At 37.1% G+C, this 16481-nt stretch overlaps 1 protein-coding gene across 2 annotated transcripts in view; it reads left to right on the top strand.

Annotated features, from left to right (window-relative positions):
• The window catches only part of ZCCHC14 (zinc finger CCHC-type containing 14), a 121657-nt gene that overhangs the window by 37012 nt on the left and 68164 nt on the right, over positions 1 to 16481 (top strand). For both annotated transcript variants that reach the window (XM_043983343.1, XM_043983342.1), the window contains exon 2: positions 2480 to 2603. In XM_043983343.1, the coding sequence (XP_043839278.1) occupies positions 2480 to 2603 (124 nt within the window). The remainder of the gene's footprint in view (positions 1 to 2479; positions 2604 to 16481) is intronic.

The following is a 16481-nucleotide window of genomic DNA, read 5'->3' as shown; positions in this document are numbered from 1 at the left end:
TTTATAAAAACAAACAAATAAATAAATAAATTTCACATGCTACTAGTGGGTAGTGGACAGAGCATTGGATTTGGAGCCCAGGAACCTGGGTTCTGAGCCTTGCTCTTACTTGCTGGGAGACATTGAAGTAGTATAGTACAGTATGTCATAACCAGATCTGATGTCAGGATGTTGGGCAAGTCCCTAACCTCTCTGGGTCTCAATTCCTCATCTATAAAATGAGGGCATTGATAGGTGACCTCTAAAGGTCTCTGCCAGCTCTCTATCTATGGTCCCATGATTCTCTCTTAGAATTAGTTAATCGTCTGTCACAGGAAAGGTTTAGACTAGATGTTTCTAAGATTCTTTCCCGCTATGGATTCTATGGATACTAGGGTTCTGTTTCCTAAAACGAGAGTTGGGGAGGAAGTCCTATGCTTAGGAGACTATTATGTCCAGATGTAATTCTGGACATTTAAAGTAAGAACAAGATTGGGAGATAGGAATGATTTGGTAGGGACGTGCATTTCTGACTTTGCTCAAAATTAGTTGTATTTTTAAAGTTTGTAGATTGTTTTGGAACACATTCACCTCATAGGAAGAATGTTAAGTGGTGACTAGATTCTCAGGCTGACCTGTATTATAGCAGAAACCAATGGGGGAAAAATGTCAGGAAACTACTGAAGTCCTAAGAATTAAATAATAGAAAAATAAAATAGGTTAAACACGACTTTTTTCATTTTGAATACTAGTGCACAAAGAAAAGGATGTTTAATTAGGAGCAAAAAGGTAGTAGATAGAAAACTTCTTTTGTGAGAATCTGAAGGAGACTTGAACAGCCAAGAGCTTAAAACATTTTCCTCTAACTTCCCTTTCAAATGCTGTGACCTTTTTCTTGATGTAGCTATATCAGTAATATAACTTCTGCTTTTATTTTATGTGGTAGAGAAATTGTCTCCAGAGTTTTTTATTTTTGCCCACAAAATAGAATTGAAAGTTTCCTGAATTTAATTGGATTAGAGGAGAGAAGGGAGGAAGTGGGTTAAAGACTTTAAAGACCTTGCATTTTGAAATAAAGATTATCTGAGGTGGAATAAATCAGTTTTGAGTGGTGAAAGGCAGAGGATAAACTTTTTTTTTTCCTTTTTCTATCCTTACAACTGACTGATTAATTTTGTCTGTGTTTAATAAAACTTAGGTAATGTGAAATGATGGATAATTCCCATGAAAGTCATTCAGACCCTCTCATGGATTAAAACAGTGGGAGTTCTTGAGGGAGGAAGAAGAATGCGAAGTGCCAACTTCCTTATTGCTTCTGGTTTGCCTCATTCTGACCCAAATAATTTCCCTATTGTCAGTGGCATCTTAAAGGTCTTTTCACTATCCCAGAGGTTATCTGTGCATGTTATCATAGGGGCCCTTATTTACCCCTTTGGCTGTCTGGGGAAGACTATGGACTCCTTTTCAGAATAAGGTTTTAGATGCATAAAATAGAAGCCAAGTAAGATTAAAAAAGGAAGCCAGTTATGTTGAAATAGTTATGAAAATGTTTTTAAAAGTTCACAGACCTCTGCTCTAGTAAAAAATAGGGATAGTTCTATCCTCTTTCACCATGTCTTTGTGGCTTTGGCAACTAAGAGATCAGATGCTTTTGTGGTATTCCTGCCTCCAAAAGCAAACACTTCTTTACCAGGTGAACTTTACCATGGTTCACAAGACCAGTTCTTGGTGGAGCAAGTTATAGGATTGTCGAGCCAAAAGAGGCACCGAGTTTATCATCAAGCCTGGTCCTTTCATTGGGTAGATGAGGAAACTCTGGCCAAAGATGTTAAGTGACTAGCCCAAGTTCTCACAGAATCAGAATTTGAACCCAAGTCCTTTGACTCCAAATCCGTCACTCATTTCACTACACCATGCTGCTGCCTTTTACTTTGCATATGCTTTGCATTGGCTTGTATGTGTATATATATATTGTTTCTTTTGAGAGAACATAAGCTCCTTGAGAAGAGGAACTGTTGGATTATTATCTTTTTATCTCTAGCTTCTAATACAGTTTGTGGCACATAGGAAATGCTTAAGAAATGCTTGTTGATTGTTAACAAACATAAAACTGAAGGATCCTAGATCTGTAACATATAGGAATGACGTTTTTTTGTTGTTGTTGTTGTTGTTTTTTTTTAGTGAGGCAATTGGGGTTAAGTGACTTGCCCAGGGTCACACAGCTAGTAAGTGTTAAGTGTCTGAGGCCAGACTTGAACTCAGGTACTCCTGACTCCAGGGCCGGTGCTCCAAGAATGACATTTTTAAAAAGAATAATTTTGACTCATTAGGCTACTATTTCAAGTTAAGAAATCATTTACTAAAAGTTACAAAACTATATTAACCCTCAAATTTGCTACTATTTGCTACTGTGGGGACAGTCATGCAAGAAGAAAAATTAACTTTTTAATGGAAAAAATTGAAAATGCATAGTTATTATATACTTGTTTTTTTTCCTTAGGTCACCCCAAGAGCAGAGACCCCTATAAATAGTGTTGGTAACAGTTTGGAAAATGCACTACATACATCAGCACATTCCATTGAGGAGTCTTTACCCAAGAGGCCTTCAGGAAAACACTCTAAAGGTGAGTCCACAATTGGGTTTGGGTAAGTACTGACTTAGAAGGTGAAAGTTCATTGTTTTTCAAGTTGTTTCTGTCATGTCCAACTCTTTATGACTCCATTTGGGCTTTTCTTGGCAGAGATACTGGAGTGGTTTGCCATTTCCTTTTACAGCTCATTTTACAGATGAGAAAACTGAGGTAAACAGGGTGAAGTGACTTGCCTAGGGTCACGCAGCTAGTACGTGTCTCAGGCCAGATTTGAACTTACAAAGATGAGTCTTCCTAGGTGTATCCACTGTGCCACCTAACTGTCCCTATGTGATTTACTTGATTCCAAAAAAGATGTAATAATTTTTCATCAAATAACTTCCTATTTAACTTTTAATTCTATATTATATATAGTGGGCTAGTTGATAATCAGAATGTAATCAGTTTTTTTTAAATCATGGAAATCAGTAGTAAAATTAAAAGCAGAACTCATTTAGTGATTAGCTTTGTAGAGAATATAGAAAGTTACAAGAGTGAGGGACCTTTGTTGTACAGGAATAGGTTTTAAGTTCCAGATATAGAGAATAGCAATTACCTGACATTGTTAATGGGTAGAGTAAAAGCTGTGGGGATGCCATACTGCCCATAGGGTTTTCTTGGTAATGATAGTGGAGGGGTTTGCTATTTCCTTTTCCAGTGGACTAAGGAAATGACTTGCCCAAGGTCACACAGCTAGTAAGTGTAATAGGTCACATTTGAACTCAGGTCTTCCTGACTTCAGGCCCAGCATTCTACCCACTTAGCCATCTAGCTGCCTCTAGATCTCCACTATATCTCTTCCTAATTATGCAACCTTACATTGTCATCTGATACATGGTCCTTATCCGTATACCAGTTTGGGTGACTCATCTCACTTCAGAAATAGTTCCCATTCTTTTCACACGTCAAGACTGTCTTGGGGTAATTGTCTCATTCTGGATATCTTTACTAGGAGTTATAGGAAAAGACCTGACTCAAGCCAGTGCTCTGGTACTTATTTTCAAAATTAGAACAATATGATATTTGTGAGACATTTATTAGTTAACAAAAGAAAATTTACTCAATAGTAACAGTCTGTTGATCAAATATCAGGTCTCTACTACAGCACATACAGTATTTGTACTCATGCACATTAACAGCCAGAACCTTCATACCCTGAGCCAATTAAATCCTAAAGACAGTTTAAAAACCTTTAAGGAAAAACAAATCTTACCTGAGTAGGTTTAGGGTTTTCCTTTTTTATCTTATTTTGTTTTGTTTTTCTTTCCCTGTTGTATTCTGCCACTAGAACTTAGTCTAGATATCCTGTAGATATCCTTCCAGTCCTTGGTTGTTACATCTTTATCAGGACATACCCTTTCTTACAATGCCACCATCTGATTTTAGTCAGCATCTTTACTTGTGTTTTCCCCTAGTTGTAGTACAGTTTATTCCATTATTGCACTCAAAAGAATCTGTAGCTTAGAAAAATGATGAGAGCCAAGTGGAGAGCTTATTCACATCATGGCTACTCTAATTTACATATGACATTTGTTTTTCAGTTTGTAATCAGTCAGTAAACATTTGTTAAGCACCTACTATGTGCTCAGCACTGTGATAAGCACTAGAGATAAAAAGAAAGGCAAAAGAAAAGCCTCACCCTCAAGGAGCTCACAATTTAATGGAGGGAGAAAACACCTTTAAAAAAGTTGAAGAGGGAGGAGGCAGTGGGGAGAAGGGTTCTCAATTCAGGACTAGTGCAGCTTGGTAGGAAATGAAGAGATGGCCAACCTGGGCACTCTCCTGAGAGGATTTGGGAAGAGATCTCCATTGTCTATTCTCCGCCCTCTCCAGTGAGAGAGAGGGAGGGCTTCCATAGGCAGTCAGCACTGACGAGTTTCAAGGTCAGTATGATCTTGCAGGATGATGAGGTGTTCTGGAAAGCATGATGAAATCCTGGTGGGAAATGAACGGTGAACTGCTCTTTGGGTTTGATCTCTAGATTAGTTATTTTCTCCTCCAAAATGGTTGGTTACAATGAACTCTATTAAAATAGATTGCATAGTACTGAAATGACATACAGTTATCTCATGATTAAACACACTAATGGAGAGGACCAGAGAGATATAGATGAGCCTAGAAAATTTATTTTTTATTTTGGAATGTGTTTTTCTTCTTATTGAATGTTGTTTTGATTAGGAAATTTACTTTCAGTAAATGGAAAGTGTTGAAGATGGGGAAAGAGCACTGGATTTGTAATTGGAAAACCTGATTTTATATCTTTTCTCCAACACTTACATCACTTCAATGTCAATAAAATTCACTTTCCTTTTGGGAGACAAATGGAAACCTTGAATGAGACTGAGGCTTTAAACTTCATGGCCTCAAGAATTACCAGCATTATCCCCTGCACAAGTAAACTGAGTGCTAGGAAAAGTTGTACTTTCTCCATCTTGGTGTAATGGTGGGTTTTTTTCCTCCTACCTTAAACTACTCCTTTGACTAATAAACAGAATTTAGGTTCCCTGAGTTCCTCATTGGATGTATGCTACAGAAGAGCTTAAACTTTTTCCACTCTCGACTCCTTTTCTCCCGAGAAATTTTTATATGACCTCAGGTATATAGGTATATAAAATAGGTATAAAAATCAAACATTTACTGCCAGATGTTTTTGTGACCCCACAGTTTAAAACTAGCCTTGTGATAGAGCCTGCTCACACTCACTGTGTACCTGTCTATTATCCTTTTTGTGATCCTTCTCTTTAGTTCTTCAGAGGCATTGCTAGTGGTGTTAGATGCTTCACTATCATTTAGTAGTACTGGTAGAATGTTGGTGTCGCAAAGATGGACATTTGTTTTCATGAGAAATTTGTGGTCAGTAAACCAGCTTTATATTTTCCTGAACCCAACAAAGCCAGACCCTTTTGTTTCAAATCTAGGCTCACCCCCTTGTCTATATACTGTCTGTCCCAGATATACATACTGTTGGATAAGCACTCATAGGGTATGTCTATGTAGAATGTCTATTGACATCTGGGCAGCAGGAATTCTTCATCTATTTTGGTATTTCCTTTGTGGATGGACAGACCAAACTCCTGTGAGTTGTTACTGATCTCTCCTAGGAATTTCTCTTGTGTTTTAGGGCTTGGTGCAATCAGCACAGTGTCAAGCAGGAGCCTCTGGAGGATCTCATCATCTACAGACATAACGTGGATTTTTGCATTGAATCTCCTCCATCATAATAGCAGATACCTTTGTTTTATACTTCAGCTAATGTTTATTACCCAGATGTCATTGCAAACTGTTTCTGTTTTATCTTTCAAGAAATTCCAGATAAACTTGATATATGGGATAGGAGGTAAGCTGCTACAAAAGGCGGCTTTTGTTGTCCCTAATCAAATGTTTTTTTCTTAATCAACAGACACTAAACATGATTGGATCTTATATTTTCTACGTCTTTCATTTGTGAGATAATTTAAAAGTCATAGTTTATTGTGGAATATCACTTGAAAGCATCTGCTTATTTCTTGTTAATGATGTATAGATGACTCAATGCATGTGTAGATGACTTTCACAAAAATTTAGTATAGATAGGAGAGTAGGCAGAGAGGTTGGTAGTTATTGATATTCTTTCACTCACATTCTTTTCCCCACATCTTTGACATCTTCCCTTCTTTGACCTACCTCGTAAATTAGTCCCTCAATAGCCTCATAATTCTATCATTTCCAGCAAGGATCTTCTCTATTTATACATTTGGTCCAAGCTAGCTGCTTCTCTTATTTTTATTCTGTTTAATGCTATTCTTTCTCTACAACAGAGGTTCTTAACATGGAGTCCTTAACTTGTATGAGGAAAAATTATATCTTTATTTTTGTATCTTCCCTAACTGAAAATTATCTTCTAACTGAAATTTATTCTTTTCCTTTAATTCTTTAAAAGCATTATTCTGAGAACTGCCCCATCAGCTTCATCAGTCTTTTGAAGATGTCCACGATACAAAAAGGCTAAGAACTCCTGCTCTATGAATACCTCAAGGGTTGTGATATTAAGTTCCAAGTGTGTTGGTTCCACTGTGTCTCTTGGAGAAAACGGTTTTGTAGAAATGGAATTTGAAGGGCAGCTAGGTGGCGCAGTGGATAGAGCACCGGCCCTGGAGGCAGGAGGACCTGAGTTCAAATCCGGCCTCAGACACTTAACACTTACTAGCTGTGTGACCCTGGGCAAGTCACTTAACCCCCATTGCCTCACTAACCCCCCCCCCAAAAAAAGAAATGGAATTTGAAATCTTTTCATTTTTCTTATTTGTTGTGCTTCCATTTTCATCCTTGAATGCTGTTGGGATGACTTTGCCTAGTTGGATATCTTTGCCAAGCTTTCTTTAAACTGGTTTTACCCTTTACTACTCTGCCTTCTTAATGTTATTGCTATAATCATCCATCATCCTTCTTTTATAGATGGCTTTATATTCTGACCCACTGATACTTTTGGCAGCCGCTTCTCTCCCTTTGAAAAGTAAGCCAAATGTTTGCTGACTGAGGTGCTTTCTGGGTTCTTTAGTCCTTCAGTGAAAGCTCCTGGGGAGAAGGGGCTAGCCATCCCCAGCAACTTGTTAGCACACAAGCCAACCTCGGTGAAGCAGTGAGCAAGACCTCCTGAAGGAGAGAGACAAGAGGCAGCATGGGCCAGGCAAGGCAGACCACTCCCACCACCTTGACCACCATCTTCCCTCAGGCTCTCATGGAGACAGTCCAGGACCCTGAGCCCAAGAGTCTTTGGAATAGTTGGGTTTCCAAGCCCAGAGCCCTCCTCCCTAATCCTGGGAAGGATTCCCTCTGAGAAGGCAGCCTGGCAGCTGCTCCTACTCGTGCTGTTGTCACATCTCCTGAAGACCAAGAAAAGACAGCTGTTGCCATCAAAGTCCTTGATGCTATCGTATAGTTCAACATCAGAAACTGACTTGATTTTGTCAGTGAAGAATGATATTAAAGAAGAGGCATCACCATCTATAGGCCATTGCCACTTTACCCTAACATCAGGGGATCTTTTCATCTGAAACCTTCCACGTGTGTTGCCTTCTTCATTAGAATTTGAGCTCCTTGAGGGCAAAGACTGTCTTACTTTCTATTTGTATCCTTAGGACTTAGCACAGTGCATTGTCCATAGTAAGTGCCTGATAAATGCTTTAATTATACATTCTTTGTTGTGGCAATTGATTTACATTGTTTTAACTTCTGAGTGAAATGAAGATAATGTCAGTGTTCTTTCTGTTGTCCATCTAAATTAGAAGTGTGAAAATCTGTCAGTCATGTCTTGATTTAAAAATTATAAAGTCCAGGGGCAGCTAGATGGCGCAGTGGATAGAGCACCGGCCCTGGAGTCAGGAGTACCTGAGTTCAAATCCTGCCTCAGACACTTAACACTTACTAGCTGTGTGACCCTGGGCAAGTCACTTAACCCCAATTGCCCTGCAAAACAAAACAAAACAAAACAAAATTATAAAGTCCACATAAAGCAAAATATAATAGTACTTTACATTTAAAGAGTTCACCCAAAATGTTGGTTAATTTTACATTTATTAAAAAAATTTTCAAAATATTTTGTATTAAACAACTGATAACAGTTTAAAATCATCTAAAGCCTTTTTATTTAACAAAATAGAACCATACAGGGGGCAGCTAGGTGGTGCAGTGGATAAAACACTGGCCCTGGATTCAGGAGGACCTGAGTTCATGTCCGGCTTCAGACACTTGACACTTACTAGCTTTTTGACCCTGGGCAAGTCACTTAACCCTCATTGCCCTAGGCAAAACAAAACAAAAATAGAACCAAACAAATAACAGGCAATGAATATCATATATTACATCTCCTTTTGTCACTTTACAAGTTATTTGAAGTTCTGCTGCAGTTTGACTTTGTTTTCTCTATAAATTTATATAAACATTAATGTAAACTTTGAGAGATCGTTTTAGGAAGGGAAAAAGATTATTATTTTATCACATAGCACATACTAGAGAGAGTTAGCCCTTGACTTCTAGTATTCATAATTTTCTGCTTTTGTATTAAGTTTTTCATACTTTGTATTAAATCATCTTATTTAATATGAATTAGAAAAATAAAGTCATGCAATTTTTAGAGCTAAATCAGACCTTGGAGAGATCATATTATTTTTCATATGGAGAAGCTGATGCTCAGTAGAGAAGTGATTTGTTCATGGTTATAACAAGTTAAAGGCAGGCCCAGGAATCTTAATTCCTATCCCAAGTTTGTTATTCTTTCTACTACACCATGGTGCCTCAGTTTAAGCATATAAACAAGTCTGTATCTAACTCTCGAAATGGATTTGTTTGATTTGCTTCTGGGAAGGGTAGAAGGGAGGGACTGGAATTGCTTTTACTTAAATTTGGTATTTTTTCATTTTGTCAGATTTTGTAATATTCTTAAATTTTAATTTCACAAATTGCAACCAATTTTGTGAAGTTCTGGACTGGAAGAGGTAATGTTACTATTGTTTCTCATGAGATTCCTTGATGATTATTCTATTGGTGGCAGATTTTTACTAGTATATTCATGTGAGAGCAGGGCAGCTCTATAAGCTTGCCTGCCACCAGGTTCAAGTCCTGCCTCATATACTAACTAACTGTCTGATCCTGAGCAAATCACTTAATTTCTCTGTGCCTCAGTTTCCTCATAAAATTAGAGTGTTGAACTTCTAAGAGCCCTTCCAGTTCTAAATCTGTGTTCCTATGATCCCATAGCCATCTTAACCAAGGTAGAGGGATTTCTTCAAAGGAAAAAACATTTCTATATTCTCATTTACTTTAAGACCTTTCCTCCATATTGCACCAGGGATTGGTGGTGCTTAGGCAGAAAAATATCTTAGAAGAATTCCACAACTTCAGAGTGGGAAGAGTTCTAGTATATACTAATAACTATATTGAGAACTGAGTATCATAGCCCAGATAAAGTTGCCAGAGTTTGTTTTGATCTGCTGGACAGCTCATTAGGAGCCTTAGATTAAAAACAGCTGCATTTGAACAGCTGAAAAACAACTGAAAAATAGAGAAATATTCCATCAGTACTACTTCTCTACCCCAGTTTCTGCAGTGGTGATGGTAGTACTTGGTTCTTTAGGGAAAAAAATCCATACTTTTTTCATGCTATGAAAATAAAGTAAAATCTCCACTCATTGCAGGAAGTCAGTTTTAATTATTGAAATCCAAATTCTTTTTTATTTTAAAGAAGCTTTAGTGTTTTAAGAGACAAATTTGTCTGTATATTGAAACTGAGTTAATAAGGTGGACTAGTAGAGGGTCTTACAGGACTTACTATAACAGGAATGGTTTGTAATTAGTATAATATGAAATAGTTTAAAAGATTATATATTGAAAATTAGTTTTACCTTCTGTTTAACCTTTCTAGAGGTAGTCTTTTTTTTTTTTTTTTTTTGGTGCAGGGCAATGGGGGTTAAGTGACTTGCCCAGGGTCACACAGCTAGTAAGTGTAAAGTGTCTGAGGCCGAATTTGAACTCAGGTACTCCTGAATCCAGGGCCGGTGCTTTATCCACTGTGCCACCTAGCTGCCTCCTAGAGGCAGTCTTTTTTTTTTTTTAATCATGTCTCTAATTCAACTAGGGAAATGGTGGTTGTTTTTTTAAATAAACAATATATCTGTTAGTATTATAGGCATATGCCTAAATGATAACTAAGAAGATGCTCTGCAGATTAATATAGTATGATTAAGAGGGTATAAACCACTGAGTCAACAAAATCTAGGCTTACCTAGTTTTCAGGATATCTTTCATTCCTTATTTTAATATTTTTTCTAGTTATATATTAAAAATATTTTACATTCATTTTTTAAAATTTTGAGTTCCAAATTCTCTCCACCTTCATTGAGAATGTAAGCAATTTGATATATATTATACATGTACTTTCATGCAAAACATATTTCTATATTAGTCATGTTGTGAAATAAAATGCTGACCAAAGGAAAAAAGCGTTAAAAAAAAAAAAGTATGCTTCTATCTTCATTCAAACTCCATCAGTTTCTCTCTGGAGATGGATAGCCTTTTTCATCATGTCCTTCAGAATTGTCTTAGATCGTTTTATTACTGAGAATAGCTAAATCATTCATAGTTGACATCATTATGATGTTACTGTTACTGTGCACAGTGATGTCCTGGTTCTCCTCACTTCATTTTGTATTAGTTCATATAAGTCTTTCCAGTTTTTTCTAAAAGCATCCTGTTCATCATTTCTTAGAGCACCATAGCATTCCATCATAATCATGTATCGCAACTTGTTCAGACATTCCCCAATTGATGTGTATCCCTTAATGTCCAAAAAGCTGCTATAAATATTTTTTGTACACATAGGTCCTTTTCTTTCTGTCTTTTTGTTTTGTTTTTAATCTCTTTAGAAGAAAGACCTAGCACTGGTATTGCTGTGTCAAAGGCTATGAACAATTTTTTAGCTAACTTGGGGCATAGTTCCAAATTGCTCTCCAGAATGGTTGGATCAATTCACAACGGCATCAGCTGTGCCTTAGTGTCCCAATTTTCCTATAACCCCTCCAACATTTATCATTTTCCTTCTCTGTCATATTAGCCTCTCTGATAGGTGTGGAGTAGTAGCTTGAATTTGAATTTCTCTAATCAAAGCTAATTTAGAGCATTTCTTCATATAACTATAGATAGCTTTGATGCTTCTTGGAAAATTGCCTGTTCATATCCTTTGACCATTTATCAATTGGGGAATGACTTGTATTCTTATAAATTTGACTCCATGCTCTGTATTTTTGAGAAATGAAGCCTTTATCAGAGAAACTTGCTATAAAAATTTCCCCCAGTTTTCTTCTTTCCTTCTACTCTTGATTACATTGGTTTTGTTTGTGAAAAATCTTTTAAATTTTATGTAATCAGAATTATCCTTTTTACATCTAATAATGAAAAACTTTTTTTTTTTTTTGTGCCTGAGACCAATTCGTATTTTTCTTTGTGGCTTTGGATGTAGCTGTTTTGACATTATTGCTTTCTGAGTTTGTGTTTTGCCCTTCCCCATCACCATGGTGACTTTCTGGGGGTCTTTTTTACGTTGTTTGCTCATTTCCCAGCTTATTTCTTGATTTCAACCTTACATTTTAAAATTAGGTTCTGCTCCAAGGGTGGAGGGGACACTGTCCCAAGCCTCAAGTTTTTCATAATGATATTTTCAGAGCTAGTTCTGGGGGTCTATAAGTTTTCAGTTCTTCCAAGGTGATATGATCTAAGGAGAGGTGACAATCACTACTCTCCTGTCCTCTGCTCTTGTGTGTGAGTGACCACAAGCACTCTTTTCCTCCCTGGAATTGTGTCCAGGGTCCTTGTTCCTGCTAGTGCTCTTCCTCACCCTGGGTCTGCAACTCCAAACTGCAAATGGGCGCCAGCATAGAGTCTGACGACCTTTTGAAGGTCTGATGACCTTCCTGAGTTCAGATTTGGCTTCAGACACTTAAAGCTGTGTGACCCTTAACCTTATGTTTGTCTTAATCTCCTGGAGAAGAAAATGGCAAACTATGCCAGTATCTTTGTCATGACCGTGGACAGTATTTGAATGCTATGGTCCACAGGGTCATGAAGAATCAGACAGGACTGAAGAATAACAACAGTTAGGTTAAGCAGGTAGGGACAATGATCAGCTCTAGGTCTGCAATCAAGAAGACTGATCTCAGACACTACCTGTGTGACTCTGAGCAAGTACTTAACTTCTGTCTGCCTATTTCCTTAAATGTAAAATAGGGATGATAGCAGCACTTACCTTCCATGGGTTGTTGTGAGGATCAGATGAGAAATTTGTAAAGCACTTTGTAAAATTTAAAGTGCTATTTAAATGCCAGCCATTATTATTTCCAGTTTCATGCCATTGTTAATAATTCTGCTGTGATAATTTTCAAACATCTTTTTATGTTGATTTTGATAACAGCTCAGTGTATATTTCCAATAATATCATGGGTCACGGGCTGTGATTATTTTTGTAGCTTTTACTTTGTATTACACAGTACACATACTACACATTGATCTCCAAAATGAGTGTGTTCCTTTTTCCATAACTCTACCAATTTAATTTTTCTTAATCATTTTTACCCATTTGTATTGAGGTGGAGTTTTTTCATTTGTATCTCTTTGATTATTAATAAGGGTAATAAGCATTTTTTCCAAGTGATTTTTGTTTTCTCCTTTGAAAATGTCCTTTTCCTTACCTTGGATCTTTTATCCATTGTGGACTTAGTATTGTACATTTTTAACAGATGCCAAGTTTTTATTTGCAATATTAGCTGTAAATATTTTCCCAGTCTGATTGCTTTTTATTTTAATGTTTTTGTTGCATATTTTTTATTTTAATGTAGTCAAGAACAACTGTCTTGTTCCTAATAATTCTCTTAGTTGAATAGCATCATCTCCGGTTAAGACAAATACCATTTTTAAGTTCTTTTAAAATTTTTTAATTAGGGGGCAGCTAGATGGCGCAGTGGATAGCACTGGCCCTAGATTCAGGAGTACCTGAGTTCAAATCTGGCCTCAGACACTTAACACTTACTAGCTTTGTGACCCTGGGCAAGTCACTTAACCCCAATTGCCCAGCAAAAAAACCAAAACCAAAACCAAAAACAAACAAAAAAAATTTTTTAATTACTCATTCAACATAACATAAGAATACATTTTCATACTGTAGTATTTTTAAAGTATCTCTAATTCCCCTCCCTACCCTGTATGTAAAGTCTTTAATGGGAAGGTAATATGTTGTAACTTTTCATCTTTATATGGTCCCCAGAACCTAGCATAGAGCTCATAATAGATGCTTATTAAATATTCATTCAATTGAAATACCCCGGCCTTGTGGATATTATCAGCAAATAATCCTTTATTTAGTTTAATTTGAACAAAGCATAGATATTTTAACCTTTAATCTGTTGAATGGTTAATTTTTTTAATAGATGCTGAAAATTGGTGGTTATCATTTTGATTAAATTCTCTCCCAGAGTGAGAGTCTATATGGCATAACAGATAAAGAATTGGTCTTAGAATAAGAAAAACTTGGGTCCATGACACACCTCTGACACATACTGAATGTGTGATCCAGGGAGAAACTTAACCTCTCAGTGTTCAAGTGCATTCTCTTAAAACTCAGTTGCAGAGAAGCGGGCTTGGCAAAGAGGGTTTTTTAAATTCAGAAGTTCTCTATATCAATTCATTCAAAGGTCTAGGCACTATCCTCACCTGTCTCAAACCCATACTCGATAAATAGATCTCCAGACTGATTGTCAATTCACACACTTCTTATTTTTCTGCAATTTTTAGTTTGGGAGGGAAACTACCCAGCAGGGGTATGCCCTCCCAACCCTGATCAGAGCTCAGGAATTTTTACTGTTACAGAGTTAGAAACTATATTTGATTAAGAAGTTCCTCTATAGCACATTATTATCTAGTCTTTCCTTGATAGCTACTAGTGAAGGATTTCCCACTGTTCTTAGGGCAGCCGGGCAGCCCTTTACACTTATGGATAGCTTTGGTTTTCTGTACACGGAGCTGAATTGACATATTACTGGCTAAACACAACCATCCCAGTCCTGTTTCTACATAATAATCTTTCCAGTACTTGAAGACAGTTACCAGGTACTACCTAACCCCTAAGTCTTCTACAAGTTCAACATTTCCAGTTTCTTCAACTGATTGTCATATGTCGTGATCTTGAGGCCTTGAGTTGTCCTGTTTATGCTGTACACTGTCCAGCTTATTAAAAGTCTTTCTAAAATTTATTGTCCAGACCTGATTTATACAAGTGTTTTTCAGTTGTGCCCAACTCTTTGTGACTCCCATTTGGGGTTTTCTTGGCAGAGATACTGGAGCAATTTGCCATTTCCTTCTCCAACTCATTTTACAGATGAGGAAACTGCAACACACAAGATTAAATGACTTGCCCAGGGTCACATAGCTAGGAAGTGTCTGAGGCTGGATTTGAACTCAGGTAAACGAGTCTTCCTGACTCCAGGACCTGCATTCTCTCCACTGTGCCACCTAGCAAACCTAATATTAGTACTCCAAATATGGTCTGATCAATAAATCAGCAGGCCTTTATTAAATGACAGGCACTAGGGAGACAACACCAACATAAAACAATCCCTCCTCTCAAGGACCTTGCATTCTCTTGTAGGAGATGTTATGTACAGAGTAAAGATAGGTAGGATTCTGTGAGGTAGAGGTGGAAAAGGGATTACATTATAAACAAAGGGAAAGGTTAGGGAAAAGACACAGAGATAGGAGATGGAGAGAGAAATATGGGAGTAAAAGAGAGGAGACCAGTCTGCCTGGATGTTCAAGTCCAGAACAGGGAGAATATACAGTGAAGCTAGAAAGATAGGACAGGGCCAAGTTATAAAGCTCTTTAAAAACCAAACAAAGGTATTTTATATTTTATACGAGAGGCAAGAGGAAGCCACTGAAGTTTAGTGAGTAGAGCAGTGACTTGCATTTAAGGAAAATCACTTTTGAAACTATTTGAAAAGTAGATTAGACCCCTAATATTCTGAATGAATCCTTTCCTGATCCCCTCAGGTGAAAGTGGTTTCTATTTTCTCATTGCATTATCTGGGCCTCTCTTTTGCATTTACCACTCGCTCTCGTGTTGCATTGTTATGTTTTCCAAGTCTCTCTTCCTTAAATCAGGGGTCTGTTTTATATCTGTTTATTCCCAGCACTTATACATTTAGGAATCTGATAAAATTTTATTGAAATGAATTCAAAGCTGGTTGTATTGTCTTCCTGTTGTATTTTATTTCTAGTCTAGAATATTACAATTATTCTTTCAAAGCTACAGGGATTACTTAGCATTGGTGATTTACAGTCTGCTCTGTGATCTCAGTGCTTATATTTTATGACCTGATACAAGCCAAGCTATGCTGGCCCCAAAGCTACTTGAATCACACTGACAGAGTAACATATATGCTTCCTACAATGTTGAAAACTGGACACAGACATTAAAATTGTGTAGTCGAATTGCATGGCTTGATGTATATTTTTAAAAACTGATAAAATTGTAAGTTACCAAAAAAAGATTAAATTTGGGACCTAGGATGGAAGCTATACATTTTATTTATTTTTGCTGTTTAAAAGTGTTATGCAGGGGCAGCTAGGTGGCGCAGTGGATAGAGTACCGGCCCTGGATTCAGGAGTACCTGAGTTCAAATCTGGTCTCAGACACTTGACACTTACTAGCTGTGTGACCCTGGGCAAGTCACTTAACCCTAATTGCCTCACAAACAAACAAACAAAAGTGTTATGTAACCTTTTCCATCCTTATGCTAATATTAGCTTAGATGGTTAATCAGAATTTGGCAGATTTCTTATACATCTAATGGATATGGAACATTACTCATTCATGGTTATTGTGGATATCAGAAAACAGAATTTGTTTGTGTGTGGCATTTATGAGATACCAGCAGGTGAACTTTGCCTTTTCTTCTCTTGCTTTTGTATTTTGTATCTGTAGCACCTTAACACGTAGTACCTGGCATATAGTAAGTGCTTATTAAGTGCTTTTTCATCCATTAGTCATTTTATTGGTCGTTGTAGAGGCACCTATGTGGTGCAGCAGATAAAGAACTGGAGTAACACTGGGCAAGTTACTTAACCTTTGCTTGACTCAATTTTTTAAACTATAAAATGGGGATAATAATAGGACTTACCTCACAGGGATATTGTGAGGATCAACTGAGATGATATTTGTAAAGGGCTCAGCACAGTGCCTGGTACAAAGTAGGCACTTTAATAACTGTTTATTCCCTTTCCTTTGTTAAGTGTATCTGATTTGGGGGTTTAGAAATAGAAATTTCAGAGTGTTTCCAGAGAAACTTATTT

Source organism: Dromiciops gliroides, chromosome 2 (assembly GCF_019393635.1).
Source record: "Dromiciops gliroides isolate mDroGli1 chromosome 2, mDroGli1.pri, whole genome shotgun sequence".
Classification (NCBI taxonomy): domain Eukaryota; kingdom Metazoa; phylum Chordata; class Mammalia; order Microbiotheria; family Microbiotheriidae; genus Dromiciops; species Dromiciops gliroides.
Note: the sequence above shows the minus strand (reverse complement) of the source record. Positions and strands in the feature narration are given on the sequence as shown.